General features: G+C 44.8%; 1 protein-coding gene across 1 annotated transcript in view; it reads right to left on the bottom strand.

The window, feature by feature from the left end:
• The window catches only part of LOC310789563 (calcineurin subunit B type 1), a 64,987-nt gene that overhangs the window by 27,693 nt on the left and 19,677 nt on the right, over positions 1-17,617 (bottom strand). The window contains exon 2 of the mRNA XM_083651202.1: positions 9,545-9,584. Coding sequence (XP_083507328.1) covers positions 9,545-9,584 — 40 coding nt within the window. The remainder of the gene's footprint in view (positions 1-9,544; positions 9,585-17,617) is intronic.

Genomic DNA, 17,617 nt, shown 5'->3' with positions numbered 1-17,617 from the left:
CGATAATCGCAAAAGCAAAAAAAAAAAAAAAAAAAAAAAAAATTTTTTTTTTTTTTTTTTTTTTGGTGCTGCAGTCAGGCCACTCACTGAACAGCAGGTCAGGTGCCGCCTACTGGTTTACTAGTGGTTGTATTACTTTATTAGTTAGTCTGAAGTAATAATTACACTTCAGGGTTAAAGTGGGTGCATCTCATTGTAAAATTGGACTTGGCCCAAATTAGGCTTCAAACGGCCCAAATTGGGCTTCAAACGACCGACATTGAGCTTCAAACGGCCCAAATTTCACGCGCGTCGGCCCATATCGGCCTGGCCTGCTTGGTATCTAATGCCCAGCCTGAATTATGATCCCAGTCCGCCCCTGTTTTTAACTATATCGCCCAGCCCTACTCATGATATACAGTCTCTAGTGTATGATTCAACTTTTCCCATGTTCTAATCTAGTGTAAAAAAGCAAACAAACTGAAAAAAGAAAAGAAAAAAAGAAACAAAAATCGCAATAAATCGTAATATCGAATCGCAATAATCGTAGAATCGCAATACTTAAGAATCGCAATATAAATCGAATCGGCACCCAAGTATCGTGATAGTATCGAATCGGGAGATAAGTGAATCGGCACAGCCCTACTATCTACTATGCTTGAATTCTTAGACTGTGATATTTACAAGCATCTGGAAATGTGAGTTGTGGATATGTTACTGGACAGTCTGACCTAAATAAAGTGATTGATTCTACCTGGAAAGCTAAAAATATCATATCAAGTATCAAAAAGGAAACCGTTAGCCCATCCAGGGTTTCCTGTCTCTACCTGCACATTCTTTTTGTTGTTTGCATTTTTATTTTTATCCGTTTGTTGTTGTTTTTCAAGTGTGCAAATAAATACAACTAAAACTACATTTTGATAACCATGATAATATCAACTCTACTGGTCAAAATAGCAAAAAATGCCAGTCAGTCAGCAGTCTTAAATTCTTTGGAATAACCTCAAGTTAATTAAGCCCCGCCCTCGTTTTCTCCCCAATTGTAGTTTGGCCAATTCCCCCTGCTGTCCTGGTCATTGCTCCACCCCCTGTGCCGATCTGGGGAGAGATGTAGACGAGCAGATGCCTCCTCTGATCCATGTGTAGTTGTTTCTTTTCACCTGATAGTGAGGAGTTTCATCGGCAGTAGGGATCAGTTATTAAACAGCAAAAAAAAAAAAATCAAGTAATTAAAAAAGTGTGTTGTATGGTCAAAGAAAAATAGGCTATAGGCCTACAATCTATTATACAACTGATGCATGTGAGACATGCTGTGTCTGTCAGTGTCATTGTGTGTCTTCACATTAATTAAGTCTCCGCACCGCGTGTTGAGCCTTGAGCGGCGTTAATTGTCCAATTGAAAAGTTAAGTTACTGTCTAACGTTACAACACATGCCAGTTGAGAGAACATTTTGAATTTTACATTTTTTTACAAACGTATTCAGAACGGGGAGATCGTGTGTCAGGGTGAGTTAGAGATAAGTTACTGCATCGCCATTTATTACAGACATGATGTGATGTGCACATTGACCAATTACAGAGCCAGTTAGAGCAATTTTTATGCATTGGTTAACTGCTTATGTTGTGCCGGCCTGGCCAACAATCTACTGGTTTATTTCAGAATAAGAGCATATTTCAGAATAAGAGCATATTTCAGAATAAGAGCATATCTGCGTGGTCAGGGATGTGTCCATTGGCCCCCTGGTGACAGTGCAGTGCATCATCCGCCCGCCGGGGGGGGGAACAAGTCCGGAAGCATAAATAGTGTTGCGCCAAATTCTCCCACCGGCGGAATGCATCCTAAATATTAACGTTACATTTTAATCTTGGGTCAATTAAGGGTTAATGATTGGTTGAGGAGGATCGGTGGACGGTCAGAAAAAAAAAAGATTCCCACAGAGATGGCCAATTGTGCCTGCATGGACGCCCGACAATGCCGGAGGTAACTCGGGGGCTCGAACCCGCGACCCTTGTGTTGGTAGGCTTAATCGCCGCAACCTCAGTAGTGGCACAGCTAGCCATCAGCTAGCTTAAAGTCCCTGGAATTTTTTTTTTTTATTATTTAGCATTTTGAGTTCATCACGTCACAGGAACCTATGTTAATAAGCCACCAGCCAAATTTGAACGATGATGAACGTCGCAAAGTATATAAATTTAGGTTTGACAGTCATGGCAAAAGTCATGAGAATCAATTAGATTTTAGAGTGTATTTTCTCCCGCGGACTGTGTGGGAGTGTGTGTGTGTGTGTGTGTGTGTGTGTGTGTGTGTGTGTGTGTTCGCGCGTTGCTCGGCGCATAGCCTACTGACAGAGATCAAGAGATCTCTGCCGCTGATCATACATTTTAGCACCGCGCGCACCGCTCTCTTCAATGAGGAAATGGAAATCCAAGCCTTGTAGAAAAGTGTCGATTTTTGGGGTTAGGGTTGAAAGTAATGTCTCTATACTTTCTGAGGCACACAATTACTCACATAAGACCCTCAATTTAATAGTTAGAAGGTTTTTGTGGATTTTGGTTTCCAGGGACTTTAAGCTGGCCCCAGACAGCTGCACTTACCGGGCCATGTGGACAGAGACTTTCTATCCGCCAAGTGCCACTGGGTTTTTCTCCCCCGCTGTTTGTTTGTCAATTATTACAAAACACAATGTTCCCAAAACGACATTAACGAGTTTGTCCTATTAAGCATTCTGTGCTTCTCAGCAGCTCATCCTGCACATTAGCGGAGACATGTGACTGCATTAACACAGCCCAACATGTACCCGGGTGGAGGGGGGAGGAGAGGGGGGGGGTTCATGAAGAGAGAAACACCGTTGGCAGGTTAGTGATAATTACAGCCCTGTCCCTACGCGATATGGCACCACACACACACACGCACACGCACATGCACACACACACGGTGTGAGGGTGGGTAAACAAGACAAGGTTGCATGCGAGCTCTGTAATTACACTGGGAGGTTGACACATGACACCGTGTCCATTAGCATAGTGGAGTTTTACTGAGCCAATGAGGGTGGAGTGTCGTCCAGGCAACGTAATGGCGTTTTTTACTGAGCCAATGAGGGTGGAGTGTCGTCTAGGGGTGGGACAAAATATCGATGATATTTCCGCTTGCGATACATTATCGAATATCGATACACTGCCGCCATGTAGTGATACAATAGCAATATTGGGGCACGGTGGCTCAGTGGTAGAGCTGTCGCCTCACAGTCAGAAGGTCCTGAGTTCGATTCTCGCCTGGGACACTGTGAGCGCTGTGGTTGTGTTCCCCCCCATATCTTCAGTGCCCACTGCCCAGGTGGGGTATCTCGTCATAAGGGCCTTTCTGTCTGTGTGGAGTTTGCATGTTCTCCCCGTGCTCCCCCAGGGGGGTTCCTCCGTATATAACCCCCCCATTAAAAACATGCAGAAGATCAGATCGTCATCGTCATCCGACCAGTGACGACAACATCTGAAGTTGAAAAGCGACCACTGCCCCTGGCCTGCCCCCCAGAGGAAAGGACAAGCCAGGATGGGTTAAATGCAGAGGACAAATTTCACCGGCCACCGTCAGCATGTGTGTGTTTGTGGCCATCCGTGCATGTGTTGATGTGTAATCGTGTGACAATAAAGACGGGCTTGTCCGTCTGAAATCGTGTGTTTAATATGTTTATGAAAACACGTACGGTGGGGTGTCATCTAATGGAGTTTTACTGAGCCAATGAGGGTGGAGTGTTGTCTAATGGAGTTTTACTGAGCCAATGAGGGTGGAGTGTTGTCTAATGGAGTTTTACTGAGCCAATGAGGGTGGAGTGTTGTCTAATGGAGTTTTACTGAGCCAATGAGGGTGGAGTAGTCGTCATCATATGTTGCATTTGTATAATTGACTATAATTGAGTCATTACATGGCCAGTCAACGAGCTAAAAAAATATTTGTTTTCCTGGACTCTCCAATGTTTTATCTCAGGCCATTTGGGACTGCGGTTTGCTTCATCCTAGGAACTTGCAACTTGAGAACATTTATAATTAAACAAAGGAAGAATCTTATGAAATTCAAGGCAACTGCAAAATTACAAATTTAAAGGGGAAACGCAGTGACTGACATTAGCTTCAAAGTTCCAACAAACTAAACTCTACATTCAGATTGAGCCATCCAGATTCACCCAGTTTAACACCAGATGGGCCAGTGGATTGTGGGGGTCTGCCAAAATCAATTGAGGAGGGTATGACTCAAATGGATGAAACGGATGACAGTGAAGATTCACAGCCCTACACAACATAGCATTAAATGAAGCATTGTGGTGCTATAGACTCACAGTGGTTCTCACATTCTTTCACATTTCACCCCTAAACTGACAAAAATTAGACCATGGACCCCCATTTCATATAGGATTTTGTCCCATGGTCCCCATATGATAATAAGAGTGATGCTTTTAGATGTCTTATTACAGAAAGTGTATAAAACCCATGACCAGAATAGTCATTGTGTTATAAATATAAATTACCCCCCTTTTGGCTGGGGATCCCCTGGGACCCCCCCCCCCCCCCCATTCGAGAACCACTGCTATAGAGATTCCCTGGCCTACAAATCATATTCTTCTAACGTGAGGAAACAACGCTCGTTTGGTACAGAGCCCAGCAAAATTATTGCTTCTCTTCAGTGAAAATGAAAAGCAAAAAATGACCATCTCCACTGAGAAACCGTGACTCATATCACTATCGCTATATCTGTCAAAAATAATGGCAGTGTGATTTATTTTGGGATCTATCTTTTGGCATAAGGTTCAGCCCTGCAGTTTGCACTACATCATGGTGAACCTGGAACTCTGGAAATCAGGTCATTTTTGGGGGCTAAAAAAAGAGCTGTGCGCGTGCGCGCGCGCGCACACACACACACACACACACACACACACACACACACACACACACACACACACACACACACACACACACACACACACACACACACACACACACACACACACACACACACACACACACCTCTCTCTCTCTCTCTCTCTGCAGTACAGCGGAGTGTGCGTTCGTACAGTCCAGGCACTCCGGGGCAGTGGGTTTCTCAGGCCGACGCTGGAGGCATTTTGCCTAATGTACAGCTGGCCTGCGCCGACCAAAGCGAGGACGAAGCGGAGTCGGCGTGTATATTTATAGCCATGCTGTCATCAGAAAACCCCCGACCCACCCCGCCCCCCCTCCCCCCCTCCCCCCCTCCCCTCCCCTCCAGCCCCCGCCCTCAGGGAAACCCCCGGCAACAAGGAACTCCAGCGAGCCGCCCGCCGTTTATTTCGGGCAGACGGTATCAGGATCCTCTCTCCGGCGTTTCTCCGTGTGATACGGCGAGGGGGCTGTGCGCGTGCACGGGGGGGGGGGCGAGTGGGTGCGTGCATGCGCGCGTGTGTGTGTGGAGGTGTGTGCGGAGGTGTGTGTGTCTGTGTGGTTGTGCGGGTCTAATTATGCACCCCCCCCCCCACAAGTAGGCCGTTATATTGTGCCTGATCTAAGCTGGGCCTCGATATAACGAGCCTCGCTCAAATCCATCCTGCAGCAACAGAGCAATGCCCTTATTTTACAATCCATTCTAACAAGAGAGAGAACAGGCACAAACTTAAGATTCTGATGTGTGTGTGTGTGTGTGTGTGTGTGTGTGTGTGTGTGTGTGTGTGTTGGCAGATCTGCATGAACTGTATAAACAGCGGTGCCTCAGGAGGTCCCTGAAGATCATCAAAGACACAAACCATCCCCACAACAGCCTGTTCTCCCTGCTACCCTCAGGGAGAAGATACAGGGTTCCGAAAGCACGCACAAATCGCTTGAGGAACAGTTTCTTCCCGCAGGCCACGAGACTCCTTAACATACACAAATAGTGTAGTAGCCGCACTGTACCGCACTGTAGCTGCTACCATTACGTATGTCTAACGTTTAATTGTATGTTTAATAAGGAATATGCTATTTGCACCTGTATGTCAAATACGCCGAATTTAAAATGCCGAGTTTAATTGTATGTTTAATAAGGAATATGTTATTTGCACCTGTATGTCAAATACGCAGAATTTAAAATGTCTAAGCACGTCTAAAGTATGCACCCGACATGTGCACCTATGTGCAGTGAATATGCCACTGTCTCTGACTTGTCTTATCACTATACTGCCTTATTGCTTGTGTGTCTCTTGTTGTTTTTGCACCCATATGCCCTGTTATATTTGTGTTATATTTGTACTATTTGCACTATGTTGTAAACGGAGTCCACAGCACAAGAATTTCACACGTGATACTTGTACCATGGAGTGACAATAAAAATCTTGAATCTTGAATCTTGAATCTTGAAGTGTGTGTGTGTGTGTGTGTGTGTGTGTGCACACAGGTGAGCGGGCTTCTACTGTAGGTCACTGGTTCACGTCTCTCTTTTGGCTGAGGTGCAGCAGCAGCAGCAGGGTGCACTGCCTCAGACCAGAGAGCTCATTTCCTCCTCAGCGCTCATGGCTGCCTGCCTGTCCAAACACTTGATGAGCTGAACAGCTGTTCTGCTGCCGGCGGAGGGCGAGAGACACAGAGAGAGAAAGGCAGAGAGAGAGAGAGAGACCGAGCGAGAGAGAGAGAGAGGCTGGCATCGTGCTACTTTTGAAAACCTTCCTCCGATTGGAGAAAAAAAAATCACATTACAATGACTTTGATTCTGAGAGGGACAAATTGAGGGCAAGGACAGTAATAAAGAGAGAGAGGGGCGGGGGGGGGGGGGAGTCCTTGGCTAAATCCATCTATTGATTTAGCGATCGATTAGTTTGATTGATCGTTCTTGTCACACACTGTCATGGTTTTTGTCTGAATCCGGTTAGTCATTCCGTGACTATTCCCTGCCAATAAAGCACTTTTTGAATTGACCATTTAACTGATAGGCAAAGAGAGACGCAGACAGGAATGTGAGCCTGAGGGGCGAGACAGATAGAGAGGTGAGCAGAGAGAGAGAGCAAGAGAGAGAGAGAGAGAGAGAGAGAGAGAGAGAGATAGAGAGAGAGAGAGAGAGCAAGAGAGAGAGAGAGAGAGAGAGAGAGAGAGAGAGAGAGAGAGAGAGAGAGAGAGAAGCTGTAAATATCTCCCAGACTGAATGTGGAGGTCCTTGGTGGGTTCAGGTCAGGGTCATGCATCCCAGCCCCACTTCCCCCCTGACCATGGTGGCATAATCCAGGGGTGGGTGGAGAGGGGTGGGGATGCCTGGAGAGCCTCGCAGGCCAAGGTCCTATGATACCCCCCCCCCATGATGTACAGTCAGACAAGCCAAGTATGGAGATGGCAGCATACTCCATCCATGGCTCTTGTCACTCAAGCAGCGTGGTGGTGTTGTCCGCTTGAACATACGCCGCAGAGGCTAAAAACACCGACTAACAGGTCAAATAAGCACCGCTATTGTAGCACAGCTACTCCCAGCAGACCTTTAAGGTCAATCCATTATTGACCCAACAAGGCAAGCCTGCATGGGGTGGGTGGGTGCAGGGTTGATTTGGTTGAACCCATATAGAGGTCGCACAAAGGCAGACCCGCATGTCTTCTTCTCACCCTCGCTTGACATTTAGAAAAGGCACTTGACACATGGAGGGTGGTTCCTTCAACATGGAGGGTGGTTCCTTCAACATGTCTGCCATCTGCCATAAGTGCCACTGTGACACTCCTCAGTACATCCTATGTCCTAAAACACTTCCTCTAGAATACCAGGAGGGGGTTCCCAAACTTAAGACAGGCCGCGGCCCACTTTGAAATGTGAAAATCTTTACCCAACCCTTTACTCACAACTCTGATCAACACCCTTATTATGCCACAACTGGGGCATAAGGGAAATTAATAATCCATCCACATAGGCCTACAGAAACATTTTGGCGAAATACCTCAAAAGCAGATTGTCAACATTTTCTCCCCCGTTACTCATCAGAAGTATTTGAACACATTTGCTGAGACAAAATATGATGAGCAACAACAGAAGAAATCAATCCACAAGCTATTAATGCTAGGCTGTGACAAATGCTACCTTATCTGTAAAGGGAGACTCGTGGGTAATACCCAACATTTGGCATTTCATTCAGCTAAATTGAGCTGAGAGGTCAAGGGACCTCTTTGAAATAGTTTTCCCTCGCCCAAATTTAACCTACGTTAGGAGCGTTATTTAGCCCGCTTCCCGACAGGCTAGCATATTCTGCTTGGTACCAACGGATGCCTTAGATCTTCTAGTTTCTTCTGATAACAGGATCTTCACTGTAGCTTTAAAAATGAATATGATTGCCCGCAAAAATCAGGAGTGTTGACAGACCACTCGCGGCCCACCTGCAGTACCTCCACGGCCCACTAGTGGGCCGCAACAGTTTGGAATCACTGCTTTTAGAGGATGTAATGACAATTATTTATATTTGTATCCATTAAATCCTCAGGAAAGACAAACATTTACAAACAAGGTGGATGTGGTTTACTTTATCTATCAAGCCTGGGAAAAGATGGTTTATGGGCAGATGTTTTGTCATGAATGCATGATGACACGGACATAAATTCAAGTCTAATCAAATATACTTAATAAATGTTGTGCCAAACAATCTTTTTTTTTTATGTGTGTGATGATCACTTTAACAAAACAATCAACAGCGTCTTCAATCAAACTCGTCCTTCAGTCAAATGCTTGTTAGTATTGTGTGCTCCTTGATTTCAATGGCGAACTAAATGATATATTTCAGCTAAATGTAGAGAAACTTCATAAAAATGTGACAAGTGCTGGGTGAGAAAAAATATAGATGTGCTGTGATGGTGCAGTTGTTCAGACTCCAATATCCAATATCCAATTCCATATCCTATGATCAACTGTGGAAACTACAATCGCAACAACAATATGCAACAGACTGTGTGCAGCCTTCAAATCAAACTCAATCTTCAACAGTGATGAGGACGATGGAAGGCGACGAGGGAGGACTAAACAGAGGCACACTTGCACTCGAGAGGGACCCTCGTAGTCTCAATGCTCATTAAAGAGAAAATATCACGGACCCCTTTAGCCTGGTTCGTCCAAACCTCCGGGGCAAAACGTGACGCTCGCATCAGAACGAACCCCCGTGAGGAATCTCCATCTCTCTGGAGCTTTCTTACGACACGAGGCTGAGATAACAGGCGATTCTGGGCTTTTGTTGATCTCGTCAGATACTGAAGGGTGGGGAGGTGGGCAAAGAAGAAATATGAGTCATTCCCAAAGATCTCCTGCTTCTGAATGTGCTGAGAGAGCTCAAAGATCACGACCGTGCCGTGAACACAATGAAAGGCGCTCCGCTATTCAAAAAATGTAGCACCCACCTACACACAAAATGATTGAGAGCGATAGTAGAACAGCAGGCAATAGTGCTTTTTAAAGAGAGCGGGTAACACAAATAAATATAATAAATATAACACATATCCAGGCTCATGGGACCTCTGTGTTTTAGAACATTCTAAATGATGAAGAACATTTTTGTCCTCATTTGAAAAGCCCAGAGCAAATAGCAGCAAACAAACAAGTCAAAATACTTACAGTGCGAGCACATCTCCAGGGGGTAACTTGCTTCATTTCCCTGAAGAAAGAGAGAGAGAGAGAGAGAAGGTGTCAACCAGTGCCCAATACAATCAGACCAAACCAATCAAACCAATCAGAGAAATGATGCACAATATGACGTTTCAGTAGAGGAACATTACATAAAATCTATCAATTGATTGAGAGAGAGAGAGAGAGAGAGAGAGAGAGAGATAGAGAGACAGAGAGAGACAGAGAGAGAGAGACAGAGAGAGAGAGAGAGAGAGAGAGAGAGAGATAGAGAGAGAGAGAGAGAGAGATAGAGAGACAGAGAGAGAGAGAGAGAGAGAGAGAGAGAGAAGTGAGTGAGTGACGAGACGTTCTTGCAGGATTGTGAACGAAGAACATTCAATTCCAATCCAGACCACAGTGGTACAAAAGTGGATCCTGAAGCATGTGACCTACATGCGGCTTGTATTTGAACTGCTCCAATCGCAATTTGCCAGCATTGGCTATGAGTAAATCTTAGATCTTCCACAAGAGACGACCAACAACCAGACTGACACCACAATGGAAGGAAAACTAACTTGATTGATATTTCACCTCAACTCAATCAAAACTTAAAAGGCAAAGTGTAGGTACAACAACACATGACACGTCATTTGATCTGCTGACACTTATGAACACCACCGTCGGTCGGTTCATAGATCAGTATGAGCACTTTATCCAATGACTGATTGTCATTCAGTATTATCCACTATGTAAAGTTATTGTTACGCTGTGCGTCAGTTTGCATTGGTATTGGAAATGGGTTAACGGCACGCCCTAAAATAAATACAGACAGTCATCATCCAACAGAACAGATATGAGTGAGTGGCACTTTGGATGGAGCATGGAGGCCTGCAGTGTGTGCAGGCACACAGCCTTAACCAGGGGAACAGGTTCATCCTGGTGTGTTTGGTCACGGCTTCATGGAGGGCTGGGCGATATGACTTCAAATCAATATCACGGTTATTTCAAACTCTTACCTCGATTGCGATTAATTAACGATTATTTATTTGGGGGTACAGGGTACGTTCTCTGTTCACTAGAAATTTAAGTGCATTGTGGGTATTTTATAGTGGACTATATAGTAGGGATGTTCATCAATTATCGAAAATCGATAATTGATCGTTAAGGATTGGAATCGATCCTGTGGCATTTGGATCGATTTTTAAATTATTAATTGTTGCAGTGTTGGAGAGGAGACACATTGAAATAAAGAGTTCATTGAGGAGAACACGTTGTCTTTCGTATTTTCTGTTATAGGCATTCATTTTGTAAAAAAAAAAAAAAAATTGAAAATATTGAAAATTTTCTAAGTATTAATATGATCGATAATCGATAATTGATCGTTAATTTTCACCAATTATCGATTTTGGAAAATTTTCAAAATGAACATCCCTACTATATAGTGAATCAAATTAACAGTTGAGAATTTGGATATTAGTACAAAATGGCGGACACACTATATAGTCCACCATTTCTGTAATGGGACCAGTTTCGAACAGGGCTGTATTGTAAATAAGTGTATATTTTATTCAGCTCCATGTCATCTCTTCCTCCTCAGACAGCACTCGTGAATGGAGGATGTGTAGGACAGACAGGCTTTTGCCCTTTTGTACCGAGCTAAAAACCAAACCCTTGCAACACGTGTTTTGGCAATGCTGCATTTATTTTGAAGATTATGTCCAGACACGTTGGCATGGATTTTATTTTGAAATGGGCCCACCGGATGTTCTGCATCTCACTGTGTCGGCGTGGCTTGACAAATCATAGGAGGAGTTTGCTGTCGCGAACGGATTGTGTTTGCGTGCTAGCTAAGATCTGAACACAAAACTAAAGCTTCGCTTTGAGTGAAGGCCTGAACGCGGACTAACAGCCCAGACACACTGGAAACGGATCCGCGCGTAGGTACGGTAGTTTCATTTTGGCATCCTTGTCAACATAGACCGATCACATTGGCCACGGGGCCCTTGCGTCCTGCAGCGAGAGTTTCCGCATTTGGTCTATTTTTGACGTGAGCCGCGTGCAGCCGGGCATGAAGTCAGTGCAAGTTGTGACCGGCGCGGAAGCAAAACAGATCGCTTCTGGTATGAATGGCCAGGCTCCTGCTCGACGCTTCCATGACGGGCTGCGTCACTAAAGTTCCATTTCCAGTGTGTCTGCGCCGTAACTTTAGTTGGACCGGACGGGGGGGAGGCACGTGTCTGAACACGACGTAGTCTTCTTTTTTTAAGGAGACAGTTCATAACACACGCAGGAAATATGAACCCAATTAACCAACATGAGCCAGATTAAGTCGGTTAGAGGTTGTCGGTTTCGGTTAATTACCCAGCCCTAGCTTCATGGACACTTGGAAACTGTGGGTCCAAAGTAATTGACAACCAGCGGCCAAGGCCATATGATTGGTTGTTGGACATGCCGAAGGCCATATGATTGGTTGGTGGACATGCCCAAGGCCATGTGATTGGTTGTTGAACTCATGTGAATTTGATTAGCCTCACCAGCTGAACCAACACAACAAGGTCACATCTCAGCCTGCAACTGGAGAAAAATCACTTCTGGGCACAAAGAGCTGCGGTGGAGGCCAAAGACATGAACTAACTCAAATAAATAAGAACCTTTTTTTTCATCAATTATTATCAATTGTATTGTTTATATTTTTGCCACTTCTTTTTAATTCTTCTTCTACCGTGTCTCCAAAAACAAACTGCTTTCAGTTTTGGCGCAAGTTTGAGGCTCCACAAGGTTGAAGATCTATGCAGGTTTGCTTCCAGCTCGAACATCTGAGGGACTAGAGCAGCACATTTGTGCAGAGCTGTTATCTCCCTGCTCTCAACCACAAGGTGGGAGAGCTTTGTTCATTAGCTGACGGTGATTAAATCTGATCTCTCGGTAACAGAAGGGAAAGCAAACACTAGGCCGGGCAGTGTTGGACATTTTCCCCTGACTACATATACCAGCTCCAGACCTCTGAATACGATAAGCACAAACCATGCCTTCTGCAACACTGCTCCTTGCTGTGAGAAAGTGCACTGCATTATGCAGGAGAGTGAATTATGTCTCTATGTAACATTTAGACATGTCAACCGCTTTCCCTACCAGAATAAGGCAGCAATGGACAGGATTTCTCCGTACAAATGCCCATGACAAGAAGAAAACACAACATTCTGAAGCTCTCCCATACATTTTGAAGCTTTAACATTGACTGTGATGACAAAATACTTTTTGCAATATCTCATTTGGATAGAAGAGAGATATTATCTCTCTTCTCCAAATGAAAGTGCATTAGTATTTCATTATGCAAGAGGTGAATTATATCCTAATGCAACATTTATACATGCCAACTGTTTCGCTAGATCAAAATCAGGCAACACTGGAGTGGTTTACTCAGACAAGAATTACATTTTATTTTTTATTTGAAAAATTGTTAAGCTCTTCGATCCCTTCTGATGTCTAGAAATGGACTCCAGTAGCAACAGATATGATTGATGATGATGGTATTGGTTTTGGCACTGGTATAATACAAATTCCATCTGATATGAAGACGGATATTGCACTGTGACTTCCTTGTTGGTCACACAACCACTGGCACCGATTAGGAAGGAAACCTCTACTTGTCATATCAGAGTGCCAGAGATTTCAAAGTCATTTTAGCAGCACCAACCTTAAGGATTATCGAAAAATCGATAATTGATTGTTAAGCATCACGTGGATCATGTGGAATTTTTATCGTTTTCTTTTAATCAAATAGATGCTGAAAGAATGGATTTCAAGTCACTACATGGTAGCAACCGGGCGATGGCGCAATCTGAACTATTTCCAGGAAGCAGAAAACGGAACACTTGTGGGGGTGGAGCTGCCATCGCAAAACGAAACTACAGCCACTGAAGCAAACGTGAGGAGAGCAAAGAAACTACAGCCAGTCACTGAAGCAAACGTGAGGAGAGCAAAGAAACTACAGCCAGTCACTGAAGCAAACGTGAGGAGAGCAAAGAAACTACAGCCAGTCACTGAAGCAAACGTGAGGAGAGCAAAGAAACTACAGCCAGTCACTGAAGCAAACGTGAGGAGAGCAAAGAAACTACAGCCAGTCACTGAAGCAAACGTGAGGAGAGCAAAGAAACTACAGCCAGTCACTGAAGCAAACGTGAGGAGAGCAAAGAAACTACAGCCAGTCACTGAAGCAAACGTGAGGAGAGCAAAGAAACTACAGCCAGTCACTGAAGCAAACGTGAGGAGAGCAAAGAAACTACAGCCAGTCACTGAAGCAAACGTGAGGAGAGCAAAGAAACTACAGCCAGTCACTGAAGCAAACGTGAGGAGAGCAAAGCAAAGTTTTGCGTGGGATCACTTCGAGTTAAAAGACAACGTAGCTCACTGTAAACACTGCGATGCCGTGTATAAGTACAATACAGCCACACAACGCCAACGATGTACCACTTGAACAGCGTACGTCCGAGCCTGGTTATTACAACAAGAACGAACCCTCGTCCTCCTCTCGGCCTTCCATCACTTCAGAGTTAGCGCGGAGGAGATGTGATCTGAGATGCTATCTGCGACCTCATCGACACGGATATGCTCCGCTGCCCACATGTATTGTTGAGGGCTAACGGCTTTCAACACCTGATCAATGTGATTGAGCCGGCGTATGACGTTCCCTCACGAGGCACCATCGTCAGGCGCATTGTAGAAGATAATTGATCGTTAATTGCCCCAATTTTTGATTTTGGAAATTTATCAAAATTCCCATCCCTATCTCGTCCATGGGCGGCCGCCATTTTTGTTATTACTCCTCGGTGCATTTGACAACGGCATTAATTCCGCCCATTGCGCTGTTTATTGGCGCCGATTAATCATCAGTGCCCCTCGGTGCTGATTGGCTAATTGTTTGTTCAACCAAGGAAATGCCTGTTGCATTCCTGATGCCAGACAGAAGCAGCCAAAAGTCAACTCAGTGGAGTGGGCGGATTGGAAGGTCTGGACCCAGAGCTCAGAGCAAACCAAATTGATTCTCAGCCTTTTTCAGACATACTACAGTAGGATGCTACAGTACATCCTTCAGACATACTACAGTAGGATGCTACAGTACATCCTTCAGACATACTACAGTAGGATGCTACAGTACATCCTTCAGACATACTACAGTAGGATGCTACAGTACATCCTTCAGACATACTACAGTAGGATGCTACAGTACATCCTTCAGACATACTACAGTACATCCTTCAGACATACTACAGTAGGATGCTACAGTACATCCTTCCAATTGAGAAAAACAGATTTAGATCTCAATCATTTTATCCAACGACTGTCAAACTGATGGCATGGTGCCCTAGAGTCTATACTGTTCAATAAAGATGGGGAGCCAGTATGAATGAATGGAATGAATGAATGCATGCAGACCTTGACGAGTGCGTGCAAATTCTTTCGTTAACAAAAATGTCAACATGAGGATTCCTCGTTTTCAGAGTAGAACATCCTCTTTGTCCTCCAGATAGTCTGCATGCTAACGTGGCCGTCAAGTACGCCAGCGCTTTGCTACTAGAAACGAATATAAATAATCAATTGAAACATCATAATACTAGACAAACAAACAATTGTACTGACACAATTAAACTGCTCTGGGGTAGACACAAACAGTGACAAGATTTATCAATCACTTATCAGTCACCTTATCACCACCATGATTCAAGCTTAATTTCAATCACCCTTCCTTCCCCCTACATGTATTTTTGAGGGACATTTTACAAAATACATCAGAATTGCCGTTGTTAAAAATCCTCTCGGTAAAACCTTTCAGAACAAGTCTAATAGGTTACTATTGGCCAAAGTTGAGGTTGAGAAACAGAGCTTTTGATATCTACACTTTTGACACACGGTCCAAACATTTTGAAAGAGCAGAATCAATGTTTCATCCAACCCCCTGAGGCTGTTTCCTATTTACAAGTAGAGCCTCTGTCAAATCCTGCATCGTGCACTGCCTCGCTGCAACGCCTGAGCTGCTTCACTGGAGCCATCCAGAGACACTGCATGGTGGTGTGTGGGTGGGAGGGGAGTGGCGGGGGTGGAGGGGGTGGATGGGGGGTGGGTGGGGGTGTTGTAGTATTGGCTCATGTACAGCAGTCGCATCCTGCAGCCACCTCCCCAGCCTGGCATGCCATCCATCCAACACTGCGGTGTCCACCCGGCCTCCGCCTGACTGCTGGCAGAGCCGGCCTGAACACTCACATGGGGGCCAGTAAAGGAGTTCCCTGTTCCAGAGAGATAGGGGGAGGGGGGATCCTAGCAGAGAGAGAGAGAGAGAGAGAGATGGGGGGAGGGGGGATCCTAGCAGAGAGAGAGAGAGAGATGGGGGGAGGGGGGATCCTAGCAGAGAGAGAGAGAGAGAGAGATGCCCAGGGCCGGCGAGCATTCGACCGGAATTATCCTGCAGCTAGTTAATCGAGGAACGCTCAGGCCAATAAAGTAAGACTGAGCTACTAGCAGACTGAGCTATGTAGCAGACAGAGCTACTAGCAGACTGAGCTACGTAGCAGACTGAGCTACTAGCAGACTGAGCTACTAGCAAACTGAGCTATGTAGCAGACTGAGCTACTAGCAGACTGAGCTACGTAGCAGACTGAGCTACTAGCAGACTGAGCTACTAGCAGACTGAGCTATGTAGCAGATAGGGGTGGGACAAAATATCGATACTCACGGTATCGCGATATTTCCACTTGCGATACGTTATCGATACACTGGCACCAAGTATCGATATGTTTATAAAAAAAATAAAAAAAAATAAAAAAAAAAATAAAAATAATAATAAACAGACTAAAATATTATGCTGTGTGTGGTAGTTGAAACATAGTTTCAAGTTGACGTTTATTTATGTTTGTAGTTGAAACAAAAACATAAATACTGTAGGCTACATGAATGGAAATGTTTGATCAGTAATATCTAGTTTTAGAAATTATATAGGTAGGTAATATAGGTTTTCTTGTTTTAATAATAATAATAAAAAGACTTAATGTGTAACTTTTCCTCCGTGGTATTGAAAATGGTATGAGTGAGTGAGTGAACTCAGAGAGTTCATGTCAATTCTGCTAATAAATACATAATACCTGCTTCTTGCCTTTTAGGGGTATTTTTTTCTCTTCAGTTACACAGATATCGTGATGTATCGTAGGTTAAATTTCTTCCAATATATCGATTATCGCAGAATCGCTGTATCGTGATAATATCGTTATCGAGGGCCAAGTATCGTGACCATATCATATCGTGAGTTACTCCACGATTCCCACCCCTAGTAGCAGACTGAGCTATGTAGCAGACTGCGCTAACATAGCAGACTGCGCCATGTAGCAGACTGAGCTATGTAGCAGACTGAGCTATGTAGCAGACTTAGCTAACATAGCAGACTGAGCTATGTAGCAGACTGAGCTAACGTAGCAGACTGAGCTATGTAGCAGACTGAGCTAACGTAGCAGACTGAGCTATGTAGCAGACTGAGCTAACGTAGCAGACTGAGCTAACGTAGCAGACTGGCCACGCTCTCTGGCAGCCCAGGGGAAGCATCCGGTAAACGACTGCAGCACTGCAAGATACAGGTGAAGGGTGGTGGGGATGCTGAGTGCTTTATTTAAACTCTGACTGCAGTGTTGACTCCTTTAGTTGGGATAATTTGGTCAAGTGAGGAAGGCAGTGGAACTGGCACCAAACAGCTGCACCCGAGAGAATGAACAGTCTCTCCTCTTCTAAGCCAACTGTGGTGCCCGTTTGTATAGGAGTGAGAATGTCACCTGAACCGACGACAGGGCAGCAGGGGACGACCCAAAATGCGTGATTTTGTGGGTAAAAGGAGACGGCTGTTGACATGTGATAGGCAGCAGGTCCTCGTGTTTGGAAAGCAGAGCGACACAAGGAGCGGAGGGCAAACTGCAGTGCAGTGTGGTGGACTCATGCTCCTATTCGGGTGTGTTCTTCATGCGTTCTTACGCGTTATGAACACTGTGGAGGTGCTGGTCCTGGTGGCTCACCTGGTAGCACGCATGCCACAGAGGCTCAGCC

Source organism: Poromitra crassiceps (assembly GCF_964638095.1).
Source record: "Poromitra crassiceps genome assembly, chromosome: 14".
In the NCBI taxonomy this organism is placed as follows: domain Eukaryota; kingdom Metazoa; phylum Chordata; class Actinopteri; order Beryciformes; family Melamphaidae; genus Poromitra; species Poromitra crassiceps.
The sequence above is the reverse complement of the archived record's forward strand: the minus strand, read 5'-3'. Positions and strand labels throughout refer to the sequence as shown.